The sequence below is a fragment of the Lactuca saligna genome, chromosome 3, assembly GCF_052625555.1.
Source record: "Lactuca saligna cultivar CGN05327 chromosome 3, ASM5262555v1, whole genome shotgun sequence".
Taxonomy (NCBI): domain Eukaryota; kingdom Viridiplantae; phylum Streptophyta; class Magnoliopsida; order Asterales; family Asteraceae; genus Lactuca; species Lactuca saligna.
Window position 1 is genome coordinate 74033016 of NC_136419.1, and position 26985 is coordinate 74060000.

Here is a 26985-nt window from a genome sequence, read left to right on the forward strand (position 1 = left end):
GTTGATCTTTTTATAAATAATATGGGGCAGATGAGACCTTTGAAGGTCTACGGATTTTGGGAACAAAAAAGGAAGAAGGCGAGGGCAAAAGAGGTCTTGGTGTGGCTGAAGGTTTTCATCAGACCCAGTGGATGTATAGACGATGTGCGGGGTCAGCTGCCTCAATGGAGCCATCAGCTATAGGTGGGTTGTTTGTTTCCAACAGAATGCATATGGTAACTGAATCGTGAGTTCCAATTCTATCAGAATGGAATCACGAATTCCAATTTTATTGGAATGAAATATGGATATTTTCTCACCGATTTATGCATTGGATTTGTTTCCACATAAGTTGATGCTTGAAGAACAGACCACGAAATTGAAAGTGATTCTTAGCAATATTATTCTTTTAGAATGTATTAGTGTCTTTTGTAGATTTTTGATGTTTTTATTCCCGATTTGAAAGTTTTTTTAGTTTTATTCTTTAACAATAAATGTAATTCTTAGCAATTTCTATAAGAATTTATGTAATATTTGTTTTTATTCTTCAATTGATGGTTCAAGAATTTGTTATTCTACAAGAAGTTTTTAAAGTCATGATCAAGAAATAGGTTCAAGAATATTTTTATTATTTTATGGTTCAAGAATATTTTTATTTTTTGATAAACATATTTTGTAGGAATTTCCGAATTAGGAGAATTATCATCCATACAATCAGATTTTTAAAATTAATAGAATCTATTTTCCCTTAAAATATGCAATTTTCCTTTTTTAAATTTATGTTAATTGACTAAAATACTCTTAGAATGAAATTAGATGGTATTTTTTTTAATTATATTTAATTTAATGATGTGTATTATTCACTTTCCAAAATAAGTAAAATGATTGGTCCACAATGATTTATACATTCATACAATACTTAGTTTGAATAGAATAAACTAAGCCTATATATATATATATATATATATATATATATATATATATATATATATCCATCGGGCCTTAACTCGGAAAACATAAAAAACACAGCACATGCAAGAGTCACGGAGACAACTAGCATACTAATAACATAATATAAACATAGGTTGGCCTTAGTGCCTTCAACCAGCTAAACCTGGTAAGGAAACTCACCTCGAATGCTGAAAGATAACTGGATAAATCCCCGGCCTGGGAATCAGCTCTACTCAACTACTAAATAGAAACAATCCCCTAGATTCCGATCAATATTTCAAAACCCCTTAAAGGTCAAACTTGGTCAAAGTCAATGTTTCGAGTTGACTCTACTCGCCGAGTTGTTCTTCAGCTCGCTGAGTTTCTTCATTAATCAACAAAATTGCAAAAAGTCGGTCCAACTCGCCGAGTTTTCCCTTTAGTCAGCAGAATCAGGAAAAGTCAATCCAACTCACCAAGTTCACCTATGAAATCATCGAGTTCTTCAGGAAATACACCTCTTAATCCATTAAGCCACCATTATCGAAACTAAAAGGTCCACCACTCAGATCTAGACTAAAACATTGACTAGAACAGTAAAGTTTCCAACTTTACCCTTAAGAACCATCCTAATGGGTAAAGAATCCAAACCCTTAGCCTAAAAGGTTAAGGCTTAAACAATAAGCACTTATTCACCAAGACAAAGCTCCATAATACAGATATGGTCCTTAAAGGTTGCTAACACACGTAAAGTTTCCAACTTTACTCTCAAGTATGCTTAGAAGAGGCTCAAATGATCAAAATAAGCCATAAGATGGACTTAATGCATGTATGGAGCTCTTAAGACCATAAAGTTGGCACCTTTATGCCAAAAGAGCTCAAGAGGACCATATATCTGGAAAGATAGCACTTGGGACAACCTTCAACCCCACCAATCACCCAAACATGGCTAAAAGCATCATAACTAACCCAAAAAGAGATCTAATCAAATATTAAGCAAGGTTATAACTTTATACCAGAAATATGCTAGAAATAATGCAAAGAATCAAGATCTTGAAGGCTCTAACTCGAATTACCACCTTACACCAAGCGTCTCTTTCTTCCAGGGGCTTCAAACACACCAAAATACACTCTCAAATGGCTCACAACACTCAAAAAGGCTTTAGGGTTTCGAGATTAGGGTTAGGGACTTTGGAAGCTGGAAATGAGACAAACACCTGGGACTTAAGGTGTTTAAATAGGGTACAAAACCCTAAAATTTGGGTTTCCTTCTGAGCGGCCAACTCGCTGAGTTGAGACTCCTCAACTCGTCCAGTTGTCTCATGAAAATCCGCGGCCAAAAATAACTTCAACACATTGAGTTTGGGCTTCCAACTCAACGAGTTCTTTAGGAAAAATGCAATACTTTGAATAAAATCTTACCAGGAATAAGGCGTTACATTCTCTCTCACTTGAATCAGACTTCATCCTCGAAGTCCGCCGTCTCGAACAATCCTGGATAATGCTCCCTCATCTCCTTCTCAGGCTCCCACGTCCACTCCGACCCCTTGAGGTGCAGCCACTGCACCTTCACAAGCTCCACCACCTTTTTCCTCAAGGTTTTTGTCTTCCGATCTAAAATTGTCACTGGTTTCTCAACATAATTCAGGCGGTCATCAACTTGAATATCCTCTAAAGGTACAACTGCAGAATCATCCACCAAACACTTCTGCAGCTGAGAGACATGGAATATGTTATGAATCTGGCTGAGCTCGGCTGGAAGATCTATATATATAATGCAAACCTTCCATTTCATAAAATTACCAACTATAATAGTTTATTATACTATTATTTTGGTGAATTTAAATATTCATGTTTAAATAATGAGAGATAAAGATTCCTACTTTTGAAGGAACATGAATTCATTTGCAAAGACAATGGCAGTTTAGAGGATTGGGTATGACCAATGGTATTATGAAGCCAACTATTTCTACCTCACATTTCAACATGTTATAACATGAAGTGGGGGTGGTGTGCATATGTTATAACATGTTAAGAAGTAGAGAGAGGAGAAGGAAGAAAGAATTTGATTGGTTGATGAAAGCAAAATCCAATCACATTTCTCATTTTTGTTTGTCGTTGTCACGAGTTGTGCCTTAACACCCCCTTAACTAGAAAGGGGGTGGTGTTCATCTTGTTATGACCGGGTTATGAGGTGTCACTTTAGCAATAACATCACTTCTCGTTGCCGATATCGTGTGGAAAAAGAAATATGGAAAAAACACTGAATGCATAACACATTTATTTCTTAATTTAACCCACTATGATATACTTTCGTGAAAAAAAAAATAGTTATAATTAATGACATAGGCAAGCCAGCCAGTTGGTTAAAGCTACTATCACATAGGTTTCTTATATAAGCTTATTTCAAATTCCTTATGCAGGGACAATTGTTTATAAGTTCTTTAGTCGAGGTTGGATCAATTTAAGTAGGTAACACAACTTTTTAGTCCGGCTATTATTTTCTATTTTTTTTTTACTTCCATACATTTCAAATCAGTTCTTTGTAATTGTTGGAAATATGGATTGTAATGTATTCGTAGTGCTAATTTGTTTTCAAATCGTCTTAACCTATTCACTTTGTGATTTAAGTAATGCATGTGTTTTACGTGTATGACGCAACAAATAATTACATACTCTTTATGTGGATTGATCCTGCATTAGAAATTGGTATTGATAGAAATGTTGTTTATTATTAAAGGTGTTGAAGGAGAACAAATTGAAAAAGATTAAAGAGGAGTTGAACGAATTCAAGGATAAGGTGATAAAGAAATTGATGAAAAAGAAGTCATGTTCTTAAGTTTATTTTAACAATAGTGGTTACATTTGTAATGTTCGTCGTGTTTTGTCTTGATTAAAAGTTGTAGATAGTAATTGTTTGTAATGAGTAAAGTAGATCGTCTTAAGTATAAATTGCAATGTGTATTGTTTGTAATGTACAAGAATGGTGTTTTGCTTTTAACATGATGTACTAAATAGCAATGCACTTTACTTTTTTGTTTTTCAGACCTCAAAAGTAAATAGCAAAATAGCATTGTACTTCATCATTTTAGTTTATTTTTTCTTTTTGAAATCTACACTAAATAGCATTGTACTTTATTATTATTTTTTTTATTTATTTATTTTTGTTGCAGATCTAAAGTCATTTTTAGCCCACAAAAAGTAAGTGGGTGAGTGAGTGAATATGCGAAACATGACAATTGAAAAGATTACATACATACATACATACATACATACATATTACATACACATTCAAATGAAAATCACATTCTTATCAAAGCTCAACAACTTACAATCTGAATAACAAAACAACCATCATAAACTTACTTATTCTAAAAAACAAAATTTAAGAATTTTCATTTATAAGAAAACTAACTTATACTGATTCCTGACCTTGCATCATGATTTCATCTTCGCCTTTCAAATTTCCATTCCCTTGTCTTCTGGTTTTCAAAATACCTTTCGATTCCTTCACCAAATCAATGTACTTTGCTCTTACTTGGGCAAGAGGATGGACATCTATAGCTGTTTCATCATAATACGCTTCCTTTAATATCGCAGTGCATGTTTTATTCCTTAAAGATAGATAAAACACATGCGGATGTCTCTCAAACGCCTTATGAACCTTTTGTGGCAATCCCAAATACTTTCTCAAGCATAAAAGCTTCTTCCTTTCTGCAGAATGTTCAACAAACAGACTAAGCAACTCGTGGAGCACACCCACAACACGTTTCTCAGCCACATCACTATCTGGGTACAAATCCAAGGGGCATTCCTCATATGGTGAAACATATGGAAGTTTTTGAAAATTGTCCAACCAATCCAAAATCTTTGTCTTCAACCTCAAACCTTTAGATGGAAACAATGGAATTGAAACAACATCTCCTTTCCTCAATGCATTCCTTTCAAGTAAAGACAATATCTTTTCGTCTTTTTCAGTTTTCACAACAGATAACCCTTTCAACCCATCGCCCATTTCAACTACCTTAAAACACCCATCAAGATTCTTTTCTTCCAGGTAATTATTTGGTAACCCCAAGTACCATAGCATACCTTGAATTATCTTCAATGGCAACGTATTTTCAACGCTCATTCGTATAAATTTCTTCAACCTTTCTTGTAAATCGGGATTAGAATCCCTATAAACGGCTTGTTCTTCATCATTAAGCATAGCAGCCTCTGGGGTTAACCTAAACCATGGTAAATTGTATTTGGGTCCGATGAACTCTTCGAAAATAGAAGGGTATAGTCTAAGAAACCTAGCAACCTTAATGGGTACATCTAATTGTAAGCCTTTCTTTGAAACATTGGAGATGGGTATGCATCCTTCTGGAGAGGTAGTGATGCAGTTCTTAAGAGCAAGTATTGGTTTGAGTTCGATGGATTTGTGGATGGTATCAATTGAGTCTAAGTATGAATCTTTTTTCCATTTCATGTATACATTGGTGTAGTTGTGCTTTTGGATGTGTAGACAATTTAGTGTGTATTGGTTTATGAGTGAAAAGAAGGGAGCCTTTGAAGAGAAACGTATGAGTTTTTGGAGATTTCTACCATAAATTTGATCAAAAGCCATTTCCGATAATCATAGCAGCTCTAGCTTGAACTAAACGTCGGAAACAATTACACACCAACAAAGAATATAAAAAAAAAAAAAAAAATGTGTACTGGGTTAGAAGTTCTGACTGAGTTAACTTCTGAATGAAACTTGTTGTTTGATTTTGCATCTGACTGACTGTGAAAAATGATTATTTTGCCCTTGTAACATGACTAACATCTGAAACACAAACGCATATTGGAATTAACGTCAAACTCAATAACCAAGATTAATAGCAACGTGTTTTCATTTATTTGAGAATTCTAACAATAAATACAAAATTAAACATAAATGTGGATTCAAAACATCAAAACATCAAAATTCACGTTATCATGTATACCAAACTAGAGATCAGGGTGGACATATTGATTGATCAAATAAACAGAACATAATCATCGAACAGGACACGAAAAAAGTGGGGCAAACTTCTTTTTTACTAATATAACAATGTAGCCTCATCTCAAATCAATACTTTCATCTTTTCTACTTCTTCTTTGTTATAATAGGAGTCGAGGATAAACATGGAAAAGATAAAATAAAAGAGCTCCACATATAAAACACCCCATCAATTTATGTATGAATATGAACAAGTTCACAATGTTGACAGTGGATGAAGATACATAGTATCAAACAAAAGAGTACAATTGAGACCCAAAGCCTGCTCATAACTCAAAACAAAATCATAAATACAAATTTTAGCAAAGTGAAGGCAAGAAATTCGACAAAGTGTAACAAGGGATTCGATAACAAAACTAGAGAGAAGAGTGCAATTTAGACCTAAAACTTGCTCACAACTCAAAACAAAATTGGAATCCGAATCAATTGTGTCTCTGTTGGCAATGGCAAAGGCCAAGAAGGGTATGATAATGATACCTAATCGATGGAGAAGAAGCAAAATTGGAGGTGTGATCGTTGATGGAGAAGAATCAATCCGTGTAAATAAGGGCAATTAAGGAACGTGAAAGAATTTACCGAGTCCGCACCTTTTATTCTGAGGACCGAATCAGGAGAAAACCTCCGACTCAATCCAATTCTTCAGACCGAGTCAAAAGAAATGCACCAAACAAACACACGGACTGAAGATTGTGGACCGAGTCCAAGCTTCTGACCCAATTAGAAGGCTTATAAAAAAAGGTATGGTTCTTAGGCCGATTTCAATTTTCACCATAGTTATAGGGAACACGATTTTGATGATTCCTTTTTCCAAATAGAAATTGAAATATCCAAAATTAGTAGGGGCTAATCCTGGAAACTATTATTCTCAAACAAAATTGGATATTGGAAGTAAAAGTGTAACCGGGAAGGCACTATGTTTGTATACAAAAATGAATGAACTTGTAATTTAATATAGTACTTCAGTATGTTAATGAAATATTTAATATAAATGGAAATCAATATTTTCATGTGAATATGTACATATAACAAATATGTACCTAATAAATATATCATATATAGCATGTAGGAAAATGACTTGTCAGGGTAATTACCTTTTCGTCCTGTTTATGTTTAGGTAACTTTTTTTTAGTACCCATTTGACCATGTAAAACACTCAATCTAACATGGCCTTATCACACATCTCACATCAAACAAATAAGAAACTAGCATGCATATATCCTAGATTCACTTACACATAAAGCAATACAAGATCCATGGAACAATACTTAACACCAAATGGGGCACATACATCCTAGGTAACTAGGTTCATCTCATTCCATCTAAGATATATAGGATTCTCCTAACAATAATATACTTTAAAAACCATGAAATTAAATTACCATTGCCAAAAACGTGTCCTCTCTACTCTTCAAATCTTGTAGGAACTGAGGTATCAAACCCTTACCTAGTGAAACACAAATAAATATATTACTAGAAGGTTACAAGCATTTTACTACCCAAACATGCAAATTGGTCATTAAGCCAAAATTTCAAAATTTGACCTGAAACAACAACCTGTTCAAGGCCACTTTAGCACCACTTAAACATGTAAAATTTTCAAATTTATTCCATATTAAGGTAGCCCATATGTTTAGCTTTAAAAGTACAACTCGCACATATCCAACTGATTTTTCTACAATTTACTATGAATTTTACAAAACTGCATATCCATGCAGCTAATTTCTGACCAATTCGTGAAAAAGACGATTTTCACCTTGGTTAGGGAAAATATTAGGTCTTGGGAAAAATCATGGACAAACTAGACTCAAAATTCAAACTTTCAGAGTTTACGGATCCCTAATCCGACTCCTGATGATTTTTCTAGATTTTTTTCAAAACAAGGACTGATTGGTAATTTTTCAGAATTTCGCAGCATTGCATTTTAAGGGTTAATTGACAACTTAACTCCTTAAGCCATAACCAAAATCAACCATAAAGATGGAAATTGGTTTTTTTAACAATAGCAACATGTCAAGAGGTTAAAATAACAATTTAAACCCCAAGCCATGATTCAAAGTAAATTGTTTTTATGGGAAAAACAAAGTATATTGTTAAAAGAGAAAACATCATTAAGGCTTGAGTTTCCTCCACCACCAAGCCTCAGATCTTTTGGACTGTTTTAAAAAACTTTTGGACGTCTCAAAACATGGTCTTTATGAATCAACACACTACACATGAAATCACTAGGATTTGAGATAGAAAGAACATGAATTCTAGCAACAAAAAGAAAGACATTGATTCCATAGTTTTGAGCACTTCATAGACATGAACAATAATACTCTTGAGGGTGTTCATAAAAAGATTTTGACAACAATTAGAGAGTTTAATCCTATGAACATTCAATGATTATAAGGCGAAAGAAGGTATGATTATTAAACACCAAATAGAAAGAAATTGGCAAACTAATCAATCAATTCTTCATCAATTGAAAAGGAATTGAGATAAAAGGGAAAACTTTAGACTTACAAAGAAGAAGAATCAATCATAACACTTCAATTGCACAGAAAATCCCGTCAATTGTCACAACCTCCTGCCTTGCGTTGCCGATGAGTTCTTCCCCACCCTCCTTGCGATCGTTTCTGCTGCCCGACACCCCCTTCTACTCCCTGATCGACGCAGAAAGAAACGGTAATAGCCTAAGTCGATGGTGGGCAACCCCTTAATTCGTACGTGATAAAAACACACCGAAGAGTAATCGATCCAAAGCCTTGTAAGTTATAGCCGAATTTCACCCATACTCCCTCAAGTTTCGCCTTTAAACCACCTTCCAACCTAACCCTAGACACATTGACAAGTTAAGTTTCATTTTATGATATTTTACACCAATTTACACCGATTAATGAAATTCCATAAATCAATTTAATTGGATTATATCCCTCATATTTATTGATTACTTCGTTTAGATTAGATATTAATTTAATATCTTTTTTTTTAGTTATTCCTTTTTAATACTCGTATAATCAAAATTGTTTTATTATGTATATATGTTAAATCCTATGGCTTGTTGGAACAGAAAACTTTTTATTTTGGATTGTGTCATTCTTTTTTTTAGCCTTTTTCCAAATTGTCCTTATACTTTTCTTTTTTGTGGTTCTGCCACCGGCATTCAAAACTTTTTCTAGTACCACTAATTTTCTCTCTTTCGTCATTATTTCTTAGGATATTTATACATGCTCTTCTTGTAAAATCCCTACTTTATTACCTTTAAATGTATGCCTGATCAAGTTAACATGTACTTTGACCTTTTATCTATGTTGAATGTAATACAATTAACATCTAAAGCCCATTTATCTCATGTGAAGCATGAGCTTCTCCTAGTTACAATTAATTCTTGAGTAACACAAGGTACGCTTTGTTAACAGAAGGATTTTCGGGTTGTTACAATTATCGCCTCCTTAAAATGATCATGTCCTCAGAATCAGTTACGGTTACGAGCAATTTAGGGTAACGAGCCTTCATGTTTCATTTTACCACCTAGCTCACTTGTGACTTGTTCCTTTGGACTTTAACGAGCTTTACTCGTTTCATCCCCCGATGATTGGTCTCTCTCTAAGTAACACATCTACCAGCTCTCCCATATCATGCATCAACTAGTCGAATCACGACTTGTCTATCAACATGACACTCAACTCTTACTTGCCTTGAATATCACAACAAATAATGCTCATCTAATTAGTACTTTTCAGTATCCCTCCTCGATGGTTTGTAGTTGAAACTCCTTGAGCTCTCCATCGCAGGAGCCAAAGTGTAGCCCGAGTCGTCAGGTAAACCTCTCTTGCAACTATTTCATTTAAACCTTGGACTAGGCGAAAGTACATTGGGTGTGCACAAGGTAAAAGGGCGTACTCCCCTTTTCATGTGCGAATTGGGATAACCCCTACGTACGTTAGGCGTACGCATGGCGTACTCAAGCCAGAGGTAAACCCTAATTTTTAGGGTTTACACCCTATTTAAGATCATTAAGTCCTTCAAGTTCATCACCTTATCAGCCTCCTTTTGCCTCTTGAGTCATATCTCGAAACCTTAATCCATTTTCCCTAAAGTTTGAGCATGTGTGTGTGTGTGTTTTGGGTGTGTGTGGTGCTTGGAGTAGAAGAAGAAGAAGATTTGTAATAAGCATTGGACCAGAAAGAGCTTGTGGTCCTGAGGTTTCTCATCATTTCTAGCTTATTGGAGATAAAAAGCTCCTACCTTGATGACTTCATGTGTTAGTTTGTAGTTTAGGGCTAATTTAATCATAAAATGGTCATTGAGACATTTCTTCACAAGTTTATAATGTTAGATCCTAGTGTTTCCAACGTCCCTTGAGCATAAAAACGGAGTCTTGATGGATTAAGTCCAAACATGCAAGGATTTAAGGTGGTTTGATGAAGATAATGTGGTTTAATCCAAGTTTTTCCCCATTAAGACATGCAAAAAACATAAAGTTGGCAACTTTATGGCTTAATGCACTTTAATAAACCTAAATCTAAAATTGGACGTTGGGTCTTAACTGATTAAGACCTTAGAACGAGGTTTAAGCTAGCTGCAGCGTACGTCGGGTGTACCTTGGGTCAAAATGAAGGAAGAGTTCAAAAATGGTAATAATAACAAAAAGGGGTGGAAAGTATGAATAATAAGAACCAAAATCTTGAGTTTAGTGGGTTGTTATGTGTGTAGACGACCCTCGGTGGACTCAATTCAACAACAAATTAAATACCGAGAACAAGGGGCAAAAAAATGTCTGGTAAAGCAGCGATGTCTTGGAATACATGAAACGCTTTCTTACTAGAATGGATCTTATTGAAGTTAAAGGTGTTTGGTGAAATTTTCAATTTGATTTTGTATATGAAAGTATTGGTCATTATTTGGCTAAAGATAGATATTAGCTATCATTTCTTATGTTCTATTACAAAAACAAAAATATCCTCTACTAACTTTTTATTTTAGCAATTATTAATCAAAACAAAAATGTATTATCATATCTCCCCCACACCACACCCATCCACCCACCCACACAAACCATGACACCCCTAAACATATTAAAAAAATTTGTGTTTTGATTTTTGTTATTTATCATAAATACATTATATCACCATCAAATATGCATAAAACATTAAATTAATCTTGATTTACATATAACTTAATTAGGTCATTATATAACCTAGAAAAAGAACTTCGCTAAAAGATATAATGAAATACCCTTGATTTTTCTTGTACGGATCACCAATATAATATTTATCCATATATGAATCTGTCCAAGAATGCATTAGCTAAATTAAAAGGGTCAAATTGAACACTTATTTTATGTAAAAGAAAAACAGTATAAACCCAAAATTGAAGTTAACCGGAAACAAACCACCAAACGTTTTTTCATCATAATATATACACCTTATGCCCAAACAAATTGTAATAAATTTACCATGACTCATACGATTAATTATTAATCAAACATCTTTTTGTCACTAGTTTCATCTAGGTGTCACCATGATAGGTAATTTTCTTTTTGTCTTAACCGTTGGAAAATATACAATCTGATCTTCTTCCGCAACCCAAGTGTAACTCGTGACAAAATGATGAAGAAAAATACTGATTTCTAGCCTTGAGAACTCCAAACCGGGACACAACCGTTGTCCACCACCAAACGGTGTAAACTTGTTGCTATTGACACTCGCTCCCGTTTTCTACACATAGATACCAATATAATTTAGATTCAGTAAACATATAAAAATTATTTTACAAAGGGTTATTTTTCTAACAACCCCTAAGCTGACCTACACCACTCTGCACCAAATTAGGTAGACAGTGACCGACTAGGTGACTGACATAAGTCTCAATAGGAGTACAATCCGCACTGGAATTAAAACTTCCAAATTGTGGCTACTGAGACTTGAACCCGTGACCTAACAAAAGGTATAGATATTGTAAACATATAAAGCATCACTTATTTACCTCCCATCTCCATGGATCAAATTCATCGGGGTTTTCATAGTTTTCTTCATCCATATGAACGGAAGTCAATGATGCCAAAACACACCATCCTTTTGGGATCAAGTAGCCTTTGATTTCTACGTCTTCAAGAGCTTTTCTCCAAATCGCATTGATGATATTCGCCATCCGAAGAGTCTCACTTATCACCTATAATAAAAACCAATTTCTTTACACCTCGTTTTTCACACAGACAAGACAAAACAAGTTGTACTGTGTTTGACATGCATTATACTATGACCGATGTCAAAAATAACAAAATTTGTAGTATTTTGTCCAATCCAAAAAGACATAAATACCCTCCCCATATAAAGACACGAAACTTACGCCTTGAGTAAACGGAAGCGAGACATAATCGGTCCAAGCATACCCTTCGCCCGATTCATCCTTTCGCTTCTTTAGTTCATCATTTTCCTCCTGCCATTCATATAAAACTCATTCAAATCATAGCTCAAAGTCTCAAACAAGTTGTTGAAAAACATAAATGTATTCATTTCATAGTTGATACGCACCATAAGACAAGAAAGCGCCAAAGGATTATCACTCAAGTATTTGACAGCTAGAGTCATGATCATGGGCACCGAGTCTTCCCCAGGGATCATCATCTCAATAATGTTCCCACTGATGAAATCCAATGGTAACCTTTGTTGGGTCCCATCTGATTCACCTGTATCTCTTAACAACACATCAATGGCGTCATTTGGTGAACCTGAATCTTTTGTTTCTTTTTTCTCCATTGCTATTTTCCTATCATTCACAATCTTTCTCACCATCTTTAACATTCTTTCTTTAGCCTGAAATGTTTTGGAGTTACTGATCCACTGAGATTTGGTAATGAATTTATAATGAATGAATTAATTACCTGGAGAGATTTATACATTCTGAAACCTGGAAGTTTGATTGGTAGACAAATTAAGCCTTTGATGACTTCCATGAATTCTCTCTTGAGGAACTCCATATCTTCACCTGCCTCCACACTCATCAACACCCTCACAAGAATTTGGAAAGTAATCTGCGTCAGCAGCCATAAAAAAGTGAGTGCGTCGTTAAAAAGGTGAAATTGAGATTCAAAATTGTGTAGAAACTTGATGAAATTCTGTTTTGATATGATCACTTTACTCATAACTTCTTGAAAACGATCTACAGGGACAATCTATCGTTTGTAAGAATGAAATTCGGATTATGTTAGTTATTATACAAAGTTTAGATCGTTCGAAAAAGCCGAACTCTGACAACGTGCTTATAGTTTTGTAAATGAATTATAAAAAAGTGAAAATCGAGATGCAAATTTATGTAGATATGGAAAATGAATGATCACCCACATCAGAACTATATAAAAGGTAACGATTTTTAGTGATCTTGATGAAATTCTATGTTTAGTGATTACCCATAAAAGTCAAAGATTTCACCATGTTTCCTCTTAGAGGTAGTTACATACATATTAAAAAGAATGAATACCCAGATCCGAAATCTATAAAAAGTAACAGTTTAAGTTATCTTGATGAAGTTCTATGTTGATATGATCACACTATTCGTATTTTCTAGAAAACTATGTGTCGGTTTGACCACAAAAGTCAAAGATTTCACCATTTTTGTTTCCTCTAGGAGGTAATCATGTAGACATGGAAAATAACGATTAACCACATCAAAACTTCATAAAAGATAACAATTTTTTCGATCTTGAGGAAATTCTATATTGATATGATCAACTAACCATAAGTTCAAGAAAACGATATGTTTGACCACAAAAGTCAAATCTTGTACCTTTTTCGTTTCATCTTGGAGGTAAACAATAGGGTGGTGGGTATTTTTCCGATCGATCCAAGATGACAATGCGAGCTTCACTGAATTCTCAATATCTTTAGTGATGCGAGCTTTGAATTGAGGAGACCTCAAGAAACCTCCGATAATCGCATGCAATCTCTTTTGTAATCCTCCATTGATTTGTAGTATTGAAGATTCACCAAGCAACTCAATCACGGATTTCGGATAACTCGGGATGAAAACATTGCCTTGGTTTTGTAAAACCACTTTGTTTACATCGGGATCCGTTGACACAATAATTGGTCTACCCAAAATGTGTGTCTTAAACACCTTCCCATAACTATGAGAGATGAAACATAAATTTCTTAATTAGGTGTATAAAGATAGAGTTTATGGAAAGATGAGATGATTTATATGTTTGTAGTAGTAAGAGAGAGATTATGAAACTAAAGAAGATTTATTTTATGCTAAATTTGTTATAAGATTGTACTTCAAATTCTAGTGATTATAGCAATGTCATCGTATTAATTTTCATAGCTACTATTGAATAGATTTTTTAAATTACAATGTTATAATTGGGTTTTTTTAACCAAAAAAAAAAAAGTTACATACTATAATTTTTATGATTTTCTATCTATCTTTTCTAAAGCTAATGTGTTTATTTTACAGGAGCTATTAATGTTTTTAAAAAAATCAAAATGATTTATCCATAGTTAAATTGGTCAAAGTTACCATTTCCAAAACATATAACTTAGAGAAATAGAGTTGTAAGTTTATCTTGAAAAGGTTTCATAATTTACGCTATGCATTTTCTAATCATTTGAAACTGATGTATGATTATCAAATACATAGATTGCAATTATTGAAGGTAGTAATGTGATAACATCATATGAAGATGTGGTGGGATAAACAAATGCACTTTTATGTATTATTATTACTATTTTTGTTGAAACAATGATGTTCAATTTCCCATGTTTATTTTATTTTAGAATCTTTTTTACTTTTTAGTAAAATATACCAATACTTGACTTGCTTTATATTCAATTTGACCCTTTTCATATTGACAACTATCAACTATTAGCTATATTATATAGTTTTTAAAATCATTTAATTATCAATGCAATCTAAAAAGTAATATCTAATAATAACAACAAAAAACTATTTTGTACCTTTAGATGATTAGATCCATGACACCATATCATAATAAAATATTGTTAATATGTTAGCTTCAAAATGCTATTATTAAGTTGATAAAATTTTGCTTTTACAACTTGTACATTTGATAACTACAGTAAAAAATTTTCTATAATTGTCAAATGCCAAAATGAACACAAAATCTTAAGCTCAAAACAACGTACAACTCTAAATGCATAAAATCCAAGCATGCAAAGCATAATATTGCTATCAATAAATACCAATTTCTCCAAGAAAAAAGATAAGAGTTCACTTACAGAGACTTCCGTTTCTCCATGAAACTGACAGGATGAGAAGTGAATCCAGACGCAATGAATTCAATTGTTTCTCCGATCAACGGCCAACCTGAGCTGCCTCTCGGTGGTTGCAGGCGGCTCCGGCGGCACTCCTCCTCTTGGTTATCTCCCAAACCCCATTTTGGGACAATCAAATACTTGTAGAATAACCATCCAAGAACAATCGATATGCAAATTAATTCCCAATTTCCAAACACCCATTTCATTTCCTCCATTCTTAATCGAAAAAAGCTTGAATCTGTGAATTCGGATATGAAACGGCGAATAACTCCTCTGTTCTTGAGGTGGTGGTTGTGTTTTGAGAAGGAATGTTTGCTTTCTATGATGTTTGTAGTGAATTGGGAAGATTTTGAAATCTAAATAGAGCAGAAAAGCAAGAGGCTTTCGAGTAATAAATATGAGAGAGAGAGAGAGAGGGGGGGGGGGGGGGGGGGGGGGGGGGGGGGATGGGTGTAAATGATATTGACTTTCTCGATTTTGTCTTTGATTCAACTTGGTTTTATTGTAAATGTATGTATCTTCATTCTGATTATGAGTTTATAATATAATTTTTTATTCCAGGAATAATGATAAGTTTTTTTAAAAAAGAAAGATAAACCAGGTTCTTTATAAAAAGAACGATTTGTCCAATAAAATAAATAATTTTTCTTGTGAGACATATAGAATAAATGTTTAATATTTGAGGTTGCTTTTTGAAATATGAAAACTTGTTAAACATCTAGAATTTTTTAATATTACGTTGGATCTTATAATTATACTTAGATGCTATTGTAGATAACCCGGTCCAGTAAAAAAAAATTGACCATTTTATTTTGTTACCTAGTTAGAGTGGGACGCGTGTACATTTGACTCCTAGATTATCACTAATAATATTGTATATTGTTATGTTTGTTAAAGTATGGCATCATGATCCATTTAGTAATGAAATTGTAGTTGGCATTTTGATACAAAAATGAATGAACTTGCAATTTAATATAGTAGTTTGGTATGTTAATGAATATTTAACATGTATGGTAATCAATATTTACAAATAAATATTTCATATATAGCAGGTATGTGAATGCATGTAAATAATAGATATGCACCAAGTAAATATGCCACTTATGGCAGGTATGTGAGTATATATATATATATATATATATATATATATATATATATATATATATATATATATATATATATATACATGTATGGTAATCAATATTTACAAATAAATATTTCATATATAGCAGGTATGTGAATGCATGTATATAATAGATATGCACCAAGTAAATATGCCACTTATGGCAGGTATGTGAATATATATATATATATATATATGAAATTTTAAACATTTAAAAATTTTGAATTTATAAGAAAATTTTAAAAAATATTGAATTATTAGAATTAAAGTGTTTTTTTTTCTTTGAAATTTAAACAAATAAATTAGATAAATAAATAAAAGAAACTAATGAGACCTTAAGTTTAAATTTTTTGAAATTAGAAGGAAGGCCAATTAATAAAATTGATATATAGATTTATTATTACATTTATTGCAATTATTGCATTTAACTAATATATAGAATTTTATAAAATGGAAAAAACTACAAAATGACATTTGAAAAAAAAATAATTAAAAATAGTCATAAAATAACAAGTGACCAAATCAAATAAGAATGTAACATATGGCAAAAAGATTTTTATTTATTAAAATACTAATTATAACACCCTATAGTATACAGGTTAGGTAAAACAAAAAATTAAATATGAAGGTTTAAACAAAATTTTATTTAAATTTGAAATTTTAGATGTGTAATTTAAAATTTAAAATTTGAATTTAAAATGAAACATATTAAATACAATATTGAGTAGTAATATTGTAATTTATTGACTATTTTCAATTAAGGCAATTATTAATTAAGGTGTAAATATCTGGTGTTGCCTTCCTTCCTTGAGGTCGAGGGTTCAAATCTCGCAAGAGACATAGGTGGAGATTTAGGAGTAGAATAGATTTGTCGTTCCAAAAAAAATTAAGAAAATATAAAAAATGAGAAAATGACAAATAGAAAAACATTTATTCAAAATATTAGAAATTTTGCCATGTGTCCAAATGAAAGAGAGAATGACATGTGGCAAAAAAGTTTTGATTTATTAAGAAGGATATATATATATATATATATATATATATATATATATATATATATATATACACGGTTAGGTTCATATGTTTCTTATATTTATTGTGTGCTAAAATTCACTAATAGGAATTTAGTAAAATTAAAAAATTATTTAATTAAATACGGATAGATGTTAAATGATTTCAACTACCTTAAAACACCCATCAAGATTCTTTTCTTCCAGGTAATTATTTGGTAACCCCAAGTACCATAGCATACCTTGAATTATCTTCAATGGCAACGTATTTTCAACGCTCATACGTATAAATTTCTTCAACCTTTCTTGTAAATCGACCTTATAATCCCTACAAACAGCTTGTTCTTCATCATTAAGCATAGCAGCCTCTGGGGTTAACCTAAACCATGGCAAATTGTAGTTGGGTCCGATAAACTCTTCGAAAACACAAGGGTAAAGTCTAAGAAACCTAGCAACTTTAATGGGTACATCTAATTGTAAGCCTTAATTTCTTTGAAACATCGGAGATGGGTATGCATCCTTCTGGAGAGGCAATGATGCAGTTCTTAAGAGCAAGTATTGGTTTAAGTTCAATGGATTTGTGGATCGTATCAATTGAGTCTAAGTATGAATCTTTTTTCCATTTCATGTATACATTGGTGTAGTTGTGCTTTTGGATGTGTAGACAATTTAGTGTGTATTGGTTTATGAGTGAAAAGAAGGGAACCTTTGAAGAGAAACGTATGAGTTTTTGGAGATTTCTACCATAAATTTGATCAAAAGCCATTTCCGATAATCATAGCAGCTCTAGCTTGAACTAAACACCGGAAACAATTACACACCAACAAAGAATAAAAAAAAAAAAAAAAAGTACATACTAGGTTAGAAGTTTTGACTGAAACTTGTTGTTTGATTTTGCATCTGATTGACTATGAAAAAATGACTATTTTGCCCTTGTAACATCTGAAACACAACACATATTGGAATTAACATCAAACTCAATAACCAATATTAATAGCAACATATTTTCATTTATTTGAGAATTCTAACAATAAATACAAAATTAAACATAAAAGTGGAATCAAAACATCAAAATTCACCTTATCATATATACCAAACTAGAGATCAGGGTGGACATATTGATTGATCAAATGATATGTTTTTGAAACAAACAAGTCATGCACTTTCTAAGCTGGACATGGAACCGAAAGAAACAAAACATAATCATCAAACAGGACAAGAACAAAGTGGGACAAGCTTCTCAAACAAAATTAGTAGGGGCTAATCCGGGAAACTATTATTCTCAAACAAAATTGGATATTGGAAGTAAAATTGTAACTGGGTAGGCACTATGTTTTGATACAAAAAGGAATGAACTTGTAATAATTTAATATAGTAGTTTGGTATGTTAATGAAATTTTTAACATGTATGGAAATCAATATTTTCATGTGAATATGTATATATATATAACAAATATGTACCTAATAAATATGTCATATATAGCATGTAGGAAAATGACTTGTCAGGGTAATTACCTTTTCGTTGTGTTTATGTTTAGTTAACTTTTTTTTGGTACACATTTGACCATGTACAACACTCAATCTAACATGGTATTGTCACACATCTGACATCAAATAGATAAGAAAGTAGCATGCACATATCCTAGATTAACTTACACATAAAGCAATACAAGATCCATGGCACAATACGCAACACCAAATGGGGGACATACATCCTAAGTAACTAGGTTCATCCCATTCCATCTAAGATATGGGATTCTCCTAACAATGTGCTTTAAAAACCAGAAAATTAAATTACCTTTGCCAAAAACGTGTCCTCTCTACTCTTCAAATCTTGTAGGTATCAAACCCTTACCTAGTGAAACGCAAATAAATATATTACTAGAAGGTTACATGATAGCATTTTACTACCCAAACATGCAAATTGGTCATTAAGCCAAATTTTCAAATTTTGACTCTGTTCAAGGCCACTTTAGCACCACTTAAACCTGTAAAAATTTCAAATTTATTCCATATTAAGGTACCTCATATGTTTAGCTTTAAAAGTACAACTCACACATATCCAACTGATTTTTCTATGAATTTTACAAAACTGCATATGCCTGCAGCTAATTTCTGACCAGTCACCTTGGTTAGGGATAATATCAGGTCTTGGGAAAAATCATGGACAAACTAGACTCAAAATTCAAACTTTCAGAGATTACGGATCCCCAATCCGACTCCTGGTGATTTTTCTAGATTTTTTTCAAAACAGGGACAGATTGATAATTTTTCAGAATTTCGCAGCATTACATTTTAAGGTTAATTGACAACTTAACTCATTAAGCCATAACCAAAATCAACCATAAAGATGGAAATTGGTTTTTTTAACAATAGCAACATGTCAAGAGGTTAAAATAACAATTTAAACCCCAAGCCATGATTCAAAGTAAATTGTTTTTATGGGAAAAACAAAGTATATTGTTAAAAGAGAAAACATCATTAAGGCTTGAATTTCCTCCACCACCAAGCCTCATGTTAAGATCTTTTGGACTGTTTTCAAAAACTTCTGGATGTCTCAAAACATGGTCTTTATGAATCAACACACTACACATGAAATCACTAGGATTTGAGATAGAAAGAACATGAATTCTAGCAACAAAAAGAAAGACATTGATTCCATAGTTTTGAGCACTTCATAGACATGAACAATAATTCTCTTGAGGGTGTTCACAAAAAGATTTTGACAGCAATTAGAGAGTTTAATCCTATGAACATTCAATGATTATAAGAAGAAAGAATGTATGATTATTAAACACCAAATAGGAAGAAATTGGCAAACTAATCAATCAATTCTTCATCAATTGAAAAGGAATTGACATAAGAGGGAAAACCTTAGACTTACAAAGAAGAAGAATCAATCATAACACTTCAATTGCACAGAAAATCCCTTCAATTGTCACAACCTCCTGCCTTGCGTTGCCGATGAGTTCTTTCCCACCCTCCTTGCGATCGTTTCTGCTGCCCGACACCCCTTCTACTCCCTGATCGATGCACAAAGAAACGGTAATAGCCTGAGTCGATGGTGGGCAACCCCTTAATTCGTACGTGATAAAAACACACTAAGAGTAATCGATCCAAAGCCTTGTAAGTTATAGCCGAATTTCACCGATACTCCCTCAGGTTTCGCCTTTAAACCACCGTCCAACCTAACCCTAGACACATTGACAAGTTAAGTTTCATTTTATGATATTTTACACCAATTTACACCGATTAATGAAATTCCATAAATCAATTTAATTGGATTATATCCCTCATATTTATTGATTACTTCGTTTAGATTAGATATTAATTTAATATCTTTTTTTTTAGTTATTCCTTTTTAATACTCGTATAATCAAAATTGCTTTATTATGTATATATGTTAAATCCTATGGCTTGTTGGAACAGAAAACTTTTTATTTTGGATTGTGTCATTCTTTTTTTTAGCCTTTTTCCAAATTGTCCTTATACTTTTCTTTTTTGTGGTTCTGCCACCGGCATTCAAAACTTTTTCTAGTACCACTAATTTTCTCTCTTTCGTCATTATTTCTTAGGATATTTATACATGCTCTTCTTGTAAAATCCCTACTTTATTACCTTTAAATGTATGCCTGATCAAGTTAACATGTACTTTGACCTTTTATCTATGTTGAATGTAATACAATTAACATCTAAAGCCCATTTATCTCATGTGAAGCATGAGCTTCTCCTAGTTACAATTAATTCTTGAGTAACACAAGGTACGCTTTGTTAACAGAAGGATTTTCGGGTTGTTACAATTATCGCCTCCTTAAAATGATCATGTCCTCAGAATCAGTTACGGTTACGAGCAATTTAGGGTTACGAGCCTTCATGTTTCATTTTACCACCTAGCTCACTTGTGACTTGTACTCGTGCTTCCTTTGGACTTTAACGAGCTTTACTCGTTTCATCCCCTGATGATTGGTCTCTCTCTAAGTAACACATCTACCAGCTCTCCCATATCATGCATCAACTAGTCGAATCACGACTTGTCTATCAACATGACACTCAACTCTTACTTGCCTTGAATATCACAACAAATAATGCTCATCTAATTAGTACTTTTCAGTATCCCTCCTCGATGGTTTGTAGTTGAAACTCCTTGACCACCTCCATAAAAGGTAGTCACTGATTACCTTGAGCTCTCCATCGCAGGAGCCAAAGTGTAGCCCGAGTCGTCAGGTAAACCTCTCTTGCAACTATTTCATTTAAACCTTGGACTAGGCGAAAGTACATTGGGTGTGCACAAGGTAAAAAGGGCGTACTCCCCTTTTCATGTGCGAATTGGGATAACCCCTACGTACGTTAGGCGTACGCATGGCGTACTCAAGCCAGAGGTAAACCCTAATTTTTAGGGTTTACACCCTATTTAAGATCATTAAGTCCTTCAAGTTCATCACCTTATCAGCCTCCTTTTGCCTCTTGAGTCATATCTCGAAACCTTAATCCATTTTCCCTAAAGTTTGAGCATGTGTGTGTGTGTGTTTTGGGTGTGTGTGGTGCTTGGAGTAGAAGAAGAAGAAGATTTGTAATAAGCATTGGACCAGAAAGAGCTTGTGGTCCTGAGGTTTCTCATCATTTCTAGCTTATTGGAGATAAAAAGCTCCTACCTTGATGACTTCATGTGTTAGTTTGTAGTTTAGGGCTAATTTAATCATAAAATGGTCATTGAGACATTTCTTCACAAGTTTATAATGTTAGATCCTAGTGTTTCCAACGTCCCTTGAGCATAAAAACGGAGTCTTGATGGATTAAGTCCAAACATGCAAGGATTTAAGGTGGTTTGATGAAGATAATGTGGTTTAATCCAAGTTTTTCCCCATTAAGACATGCAAAAAACATAAAGTTGGCAACTTTATGGCTTAATGCACTTTAATAAACCTAAATCTAAAATTGGACGTTGGGTCTTAACTGATTAAGACCTTAGAACGAGGTTTAAGCTAGCTGCAGCGTACGTCGGGTGTACCTTGGGTCAAAATGAAGGAAGAGTTCAAAAATGGTAATAATAACAAAAAGGGGTGGAAAGTATGAATAATAAGAACCAAAATCTTGAGTTTAGTGGGTTGTTATGTGTGTAGACGACCCTCGGTGGACTCAATTCAACAACAAATTAAATACCGAGAACAAGGGGCAAAAAAATGTCTGGTAAAGCAGCGATGTCTTGGAATACATGAAACGCTTTCTTACTAGAATGGATCTTATTGAAGTTAAAGGTGTTTGGTGAAATTTTCAATTTGATTTTGTATATGAAAGTATTGGTCATTATTTGGCTAAAGATAGATATTAGCTATCATTTCTTATGTTCTATTACAAAAACAAAAATATCCTCTACTAACTTTTTATTTTAGCAATTATTAATCAAAACAAAAATGTATTATCATATCTCCCCCACACCACACCCATCCACCCACCCACACAAACCATGACACCCCTAAACATATTAAAAAAATTTGTGTTTTGATTTTTGTTATTTATCATAAATACATTATATCACCATCAAATATGCATAAAACATTAAATTAATCTTGATTTACATATAACTTAATTAGGTCATTATATAACCTAGAAAAAGAACTTCGCTAAAAGATATAATGAAATACCCTTGATTTTTCTTGTACGGATCACCAATATAATATTTATCCATATATGAATCTGTCCAAGAATGCATTAGCTAAATTAAAAGGGTCAAATTGAACACTTATTTTATGTAAAAGAAAAACAGTATAAACCCAAAATTGAAGTTAACCGGAAACAAACCACCAAACGTTTTTTCATCATAATATATACACCTTATGCCCAAACAAATTGTAATAAATTTACCATGACTCATACGATTAATTATTAATCAAACATCTTTTTGTCACTAGTTTCATCTAGGTGTCACCATGATAGGTAATTTTCTTTTTGTCTTAACCGTTGGAAAATATACAATCTGATCTTCTTCCGCAACCCAAGTGTAACTCGTGACAAAATGATGAAGAAAAATACTGATTTCTAGCCTTGAGAACTCCAAACCGGGACACAACCGTTGTCCACCACCAAACGGTGTAAACTTGTTGCTATTGACACTCGCTCCCGTTTTCTACACATAGATACCAATATAATTTAGATTCAGTAAACATATAAAAATTATTTTACAAAGGGTTATTTTTCTAACAACCCCTAAGCTGACCTACACCACTCTGCACCAAATTAGGTAGACAGTGACCGACTAGGTGACTGACATAAGTCTCAATAGGAGTACAATCCGCACTGGAATTAAAACTTCCAAATTGTGGCTACTGAGACTTGAACCCGTGACCTAACAAAAGGTATAGATATTGTAAACATATAAAGCATCACTTATTTACCTCCCATCTCCATGGATCAAATTCATCGGGGTTTTCATAGTTTTCTTCATCCATATGAACGGAAGTCAATGATGCCAAAACACACCATCCTTTTGGGATCAAGTAGCCTTTGATTTCTACGTCTTCAAGAGCTTTTCTCCAAATCGCATTGATGATATTCGCCATCCGAAGAGTCTCACTTATCACCTATAATAAAACCAATTTCTTTACACCTCGTTTTTCACACAGACAAGACAAAACAAGTTGTACTGTGTTTGACATGCATTATACTATGACCGATGTCAAAAATAACAAAATTTGTAGTATTTTGTCCAATCCAAAAAGACATAAATACCCTCCCCATATAAAGACACGAAACTTACGCCTTGAGTAAACGGAAGCGAGACATAATCGGTCCAAGCATACCCTTCGCCCGATTCATCCTTTCGCTTCTTTAGTTCATCATTTTCCTCCTGCCATTCATATAAAACTCATTCAAATCATAGCTCAAAGTCTCAAACAAGTTGTTGAAAAACATAAATGTATTCATTTCATAGTTGATACGCACCATAAGACAAGAAAGCGCCAAAGGATTATCACTCAAGTATTTGACAGCTAGAGTCATGATCATGGGCACCGAGTCTTCCCCAGGGATCATCATCTCAATAATGTTCCCACTGATGAAATCCAATGGTAACCTTTGTTGGGTCCCATCTGATTCACCTGTATCTCTTAACAACACATCAATGGCGTCATTTGGTGAACCTGAATCTTTTGTTTCTTTTTTCTCCATTGCTATTTTCCTATCATTCACAATCTTTCTCACCATCTTTAACATTCTTTCTTTAGCCTGAAATGTTTTGGAGTTACTGATCCACTGAGATTTGGTAATGAATTTATAATGAATGAATTAATTACCTGGAGAGATTTATACATTCTGAAACCTGGAAGTTTGATTGGTAGACAAATTAAGCCTTTGATGACTTCCATGAATTCTCTCTTGAGGAACTCCATATCTTCACCTGCCTCCACACTCATCAACACCCTCACAAGAATTTGGAAAGTAATCTGCGTCAGCAGCCATAAAAAAGTGAGTGCGTCGTTAAAAAGGTGAAATTGAGATTCAAAATTGTGTAGAAACTTGATGAAATTCTGTTTTGATATGATCACTTTACTCATAACTTCTTGAAAACGATCTACAGGGACAATCTATCGTTTGTAAGAATGAAATTCGGATTATGTTAGTTATTATACAAAGTTTAGATCGTTCGAAAAAGCCGAACTCTGACAACGTGCTTATAGTTTTGTAAATGAATTATAAAAAAGTGAAAATCGAGATGCAAATTTATGTAGATATGGAAAAAGAATGATCACCCACATCAGAACTATATAAAAGGTAACGATTTTTAGTGATCTTGATGAAATTCTATGTTTATCATTATCATTATCATTACTATTATTATTATTATTATTATTATTATTATTATTATTATTATTATTACTAGGGCTGTGCAAAAAACCGCACAAACCGCCCGCACCGCATAATGCGGTTTACAATTTCTCGGTGCGGTTTGCAGTTCATCATTTTATCAAACCGCACTATGCGGTGTGGTTTGCGGTTTGTATTTATAAAACTGCGGTTCAAACCGCACCGCACCGCATGTTATATATATACTTTTTTTCTTTATTTTGTTATAACTTCAAATCACGATTTAGAAATGATGTATGTAAATATATTTCTTACAATAACCAAATATCTATAACGTAACATTAAATCACTATTAGATCAAGATCTCATGGTTTACAAGAATATATCAATTATAACGGCAATATAAAGCAATAACAATGATACTTACAAAACTATAGTAGCATGAGTCACAATTTATTAAAAACGATTTAACTCGAAAATTGTATTTGTTTTTATAAAATGAAAGCAATCATTTTTTTTTAACCCGGCTAGGTTTTTGGTTTTTTGATAGATTTAATGTTTAACAACTCATCAAACCGCACAAACCGCAACTAAACCGCATAAACCGTCCGCATCAAACCGCACCGCATCATGCGGTTTTGAACATCTGTGGTGCGGTTTGCGGTTTCTAAAATATTCAAACCGCATATGCGGTGCGGTTTGCGGTTTTGACTCGAAACCGCACCGTGCACACCCCTAATTATTACTATTACTATTACTATTACTACTATTACTACTATTACTATTATTATTACTATAACTATTACTATTAGTATTAGTATTGTTATTATTACTATTACTATTACTATTACTATTATTATTATTATTATTATTATTATTATTACTACTGTTAGTATTACTATTACTATTAATATTATTATTATTATTATTATTATTATTATTATTATTATTACTATTACTATTACTATTACTATTACTATTACTATTATTATTATTATTATTATTATTATTATTAAATACCAATTTCTCAAAGAAAGAAGATAATAGCTCACTTACACAGACTTCCGTTTCTCCATGAAACTGACAAGACGAGAAGTGAATCCAGATGCAATGAATTCTATTGTTTCTCCGATCAACGGCCAACCTGAGCTGCCTCACGGTGGTTGCAGGCAGCTCCGGCGGCGCTCCTCCTCTTGGTTATCTCCCAAACCCCATTTTCGGACAATCAAATACTTGTAAAATAACCATCCAAGAACAATCGATATGCAAATTAATTCCCAATTTCCAAACACCCATTTCATTTCCTCCATTATTAATCCAAAAAAGCTTGAATCTGTAAATTCGAATATGAAACAGCGAATAATTCCTCTGTTCTTGAGGTGGGGGTTGTGTTTTGTGAGGAATGTTTTCTTTCTGTGACGTTTGTAGTGAATTGGGAAGATTTTTGAAATCTAAATAGAGCAGAAAAAACAAGAGACTTTCAAGTAATAAATATGAGGGATAGAGAGAGAGAGAGAGTAAATGATATTGACTTTCTCAAAACTTTCTTGATTTTCTCTTGATTCAACTTGTTTTTTAACGTAGGATTCAATTCCTTTAAGAAAAATGATAAATCCCAGAAAATCCCCAACTTATTATTGTCAAAAAATTTCACTGCCGACTGTTATAGTTACATGGGATTCACTTTTACTGTTTTACTCAAATCCAATTTTGCTACAGATTTTAATTGTGTTCAGTAGAGTTTTTTTGTTTGTTCTTTAGAATAGTAATGTAGAATATCTTCATTCTTCGATATGTTTGTTGTTAGAGTTTTAAATCATTAGCTTTATAAGTAATGTATATATTGCTTTTTTT

General features: G+C 33.1%; 3 protein-coding genes across 10 annotated transcripts; all 3 read right to left on the bottom strand.

The window, feature by feature from the left end:
• Positions 1-4148: 4148 nt before the first annotated feature.
• WTF9 (Ubiquitin carboxyl-terminal hydrolase family protein) lies at positions 4149-20298 on the bottom strand. Of its 3 annotated transcripts, none has more exons than XM_078985391.1 (3): positions 20216-20298; positions 19130-19186; positions 4149-5722 (listed from the first exon to the last, which is right to left on the bottom strand). In XM_078985391.1, the coding sequence occupies exon 3, from the start codon at positions 5519-5521 to the stop codon at positions 4325-4327; it is 1197 nt and encodes a 398-aa protein (XP_078841517.1). In that variant the 5' UTR covers positions 5522-5722; positions 19130-19186; positions 20216-20298; the 3' UTR covers positions 4149-4324. The 3 variants fall into 3 exon arrangements, with proteins under 3 accessions (XP_078841517.1, XP_078841516.1, XP_078841519.1); XM_078985390.1 differs by lacking the exons at positions 19130-19186; positions 20216-20298 and adding exons at positions 7318-7382; positions 8444-8757; XM_078985393.1 differs by lacking the exons at positions 19130-19186; positions 20216-20298 and adding an exon at positions 8444-8757.
• On the bottom strand, positions 11294-20298 carry ROT3 (Cytochrome P450 superfamily protein). Of its 6 annotated transcripts, XM_078985384.1 has the most exons (12): positions 20216-20298; positions 19130-19186; positions 18189-18273; positions 18038-18127; positions 17506-17710; positions 15160-15554; positions 13709-14048; positions 12807-12956; positions 12457-12738; positions 12272-12361; positions 11909-12094; positions 11294-11640 (listed from the first exon to the last, which is right to left on the bottom strand). In XM_078985384.1, the coding sequence occupies exons 4-12, from the start codon at positions 18076-18078 to the stop codon at positions 11428-11430; spliced, it is 1902 nt and encodes a 633-aa protein (XP_078841510.1). In that variant the 5' UTR covers positions 18079-18127; positions 18189-18273; positions 19130-19186; positions 20216-20298; the 3' UTR covers positions 11294-11427. The 6 variants fall into 6 exon arrangements, with proteins under 6 accessions (XP_078841510.1, XP_078841513.1, XP_078841511.1 ...); XM_078985387.1 differs by lacking the exon at positions 18038-18127 and having other exon boundaries at positions 15160-15436; positions 17574-17710; XM_078985385.1 differs by lacking the exon at positions 18038-18127.
• A 2810-nt stretch (positions 20299-23108) lies between these two features.
• On the bottom strand, positions 23109-26441 carry LOC145035691 (3-epi-6-deoxocathasterone 23-monooxygenase CYP90C1-like). The gene is made up of 7 exons (XM_078984200.1): positions 26365-26441; positions 26188-26323; positions 24621-24770; positions 24271-24552; positions 24086-24175; positions 23724-23909; positions 23109-23455 (listed from the first exon to the last, which is right to left on the bottom strand). Exons 1-7 carry the CDS (start codon positions 26439-26441, stop codon positions 23243-23245), a joined length of 1134 nt encoding a protein of 377 aa, XP_078840326.1. The 3' UTR covers positions 23109-23242.
• Positions 26442-26985: the final 544 nt, after the last annotated feature.

Excerpts from the sequence above, each read along its gene's own strand:
- ROT3 (XM_078985384.1), bottom strand. The coding sequence starts at position 18,078 with ATGGTAGAAATCTCCAAAAACTCATACGTTTCTCTTCAAAG. Across the intron at positions 15,555-17,505 it reads ATCTTGATGGGTGTTTTAAG|ATTTCAAAATCTTCCCAATT; the intron begins GTAGTTGAAATC and ends TGCTCTATTTAG. Across the intron at positions 12,957-13,708 it reads TCCAAGATGAAACGAAAAAG|ATTACTTTCCAAATTCTTGT; the intron begins GTACAAGATTTG and ends CTGCTGACGCAG.
- LOC145035691 (XM_078984200.1), bottom strand. The coding sequence starts at position 26,441 with ATGGAGGAAATGAAATGGGTGTTTGGAAATTGGGAATTAATTTGCATA. Across the intron at positions 24,771-26,187 it reads ATGGAGAAACGGAAGTCTGT|ATTACTTTCCAAATTCTTGT; the intron begins GTAAGTGAGCTA and ends CTGCTGACGCAG. Across the intron at positions 23,456-23,723 it reads TTGATCCATGGAGATGGGAG|AAAACGGGAGCGAGTGTCAA; the intron begins GTAAATAAGTGA and ends ATCTATGTGTAG.
- WTF9 (XM_078985391.1), bottom strand. The coding sequence starts at position 5,521 with ATGGCTTTTGATCAAATTTATGGTAGAAATCTCCAAAAACTCATACGT.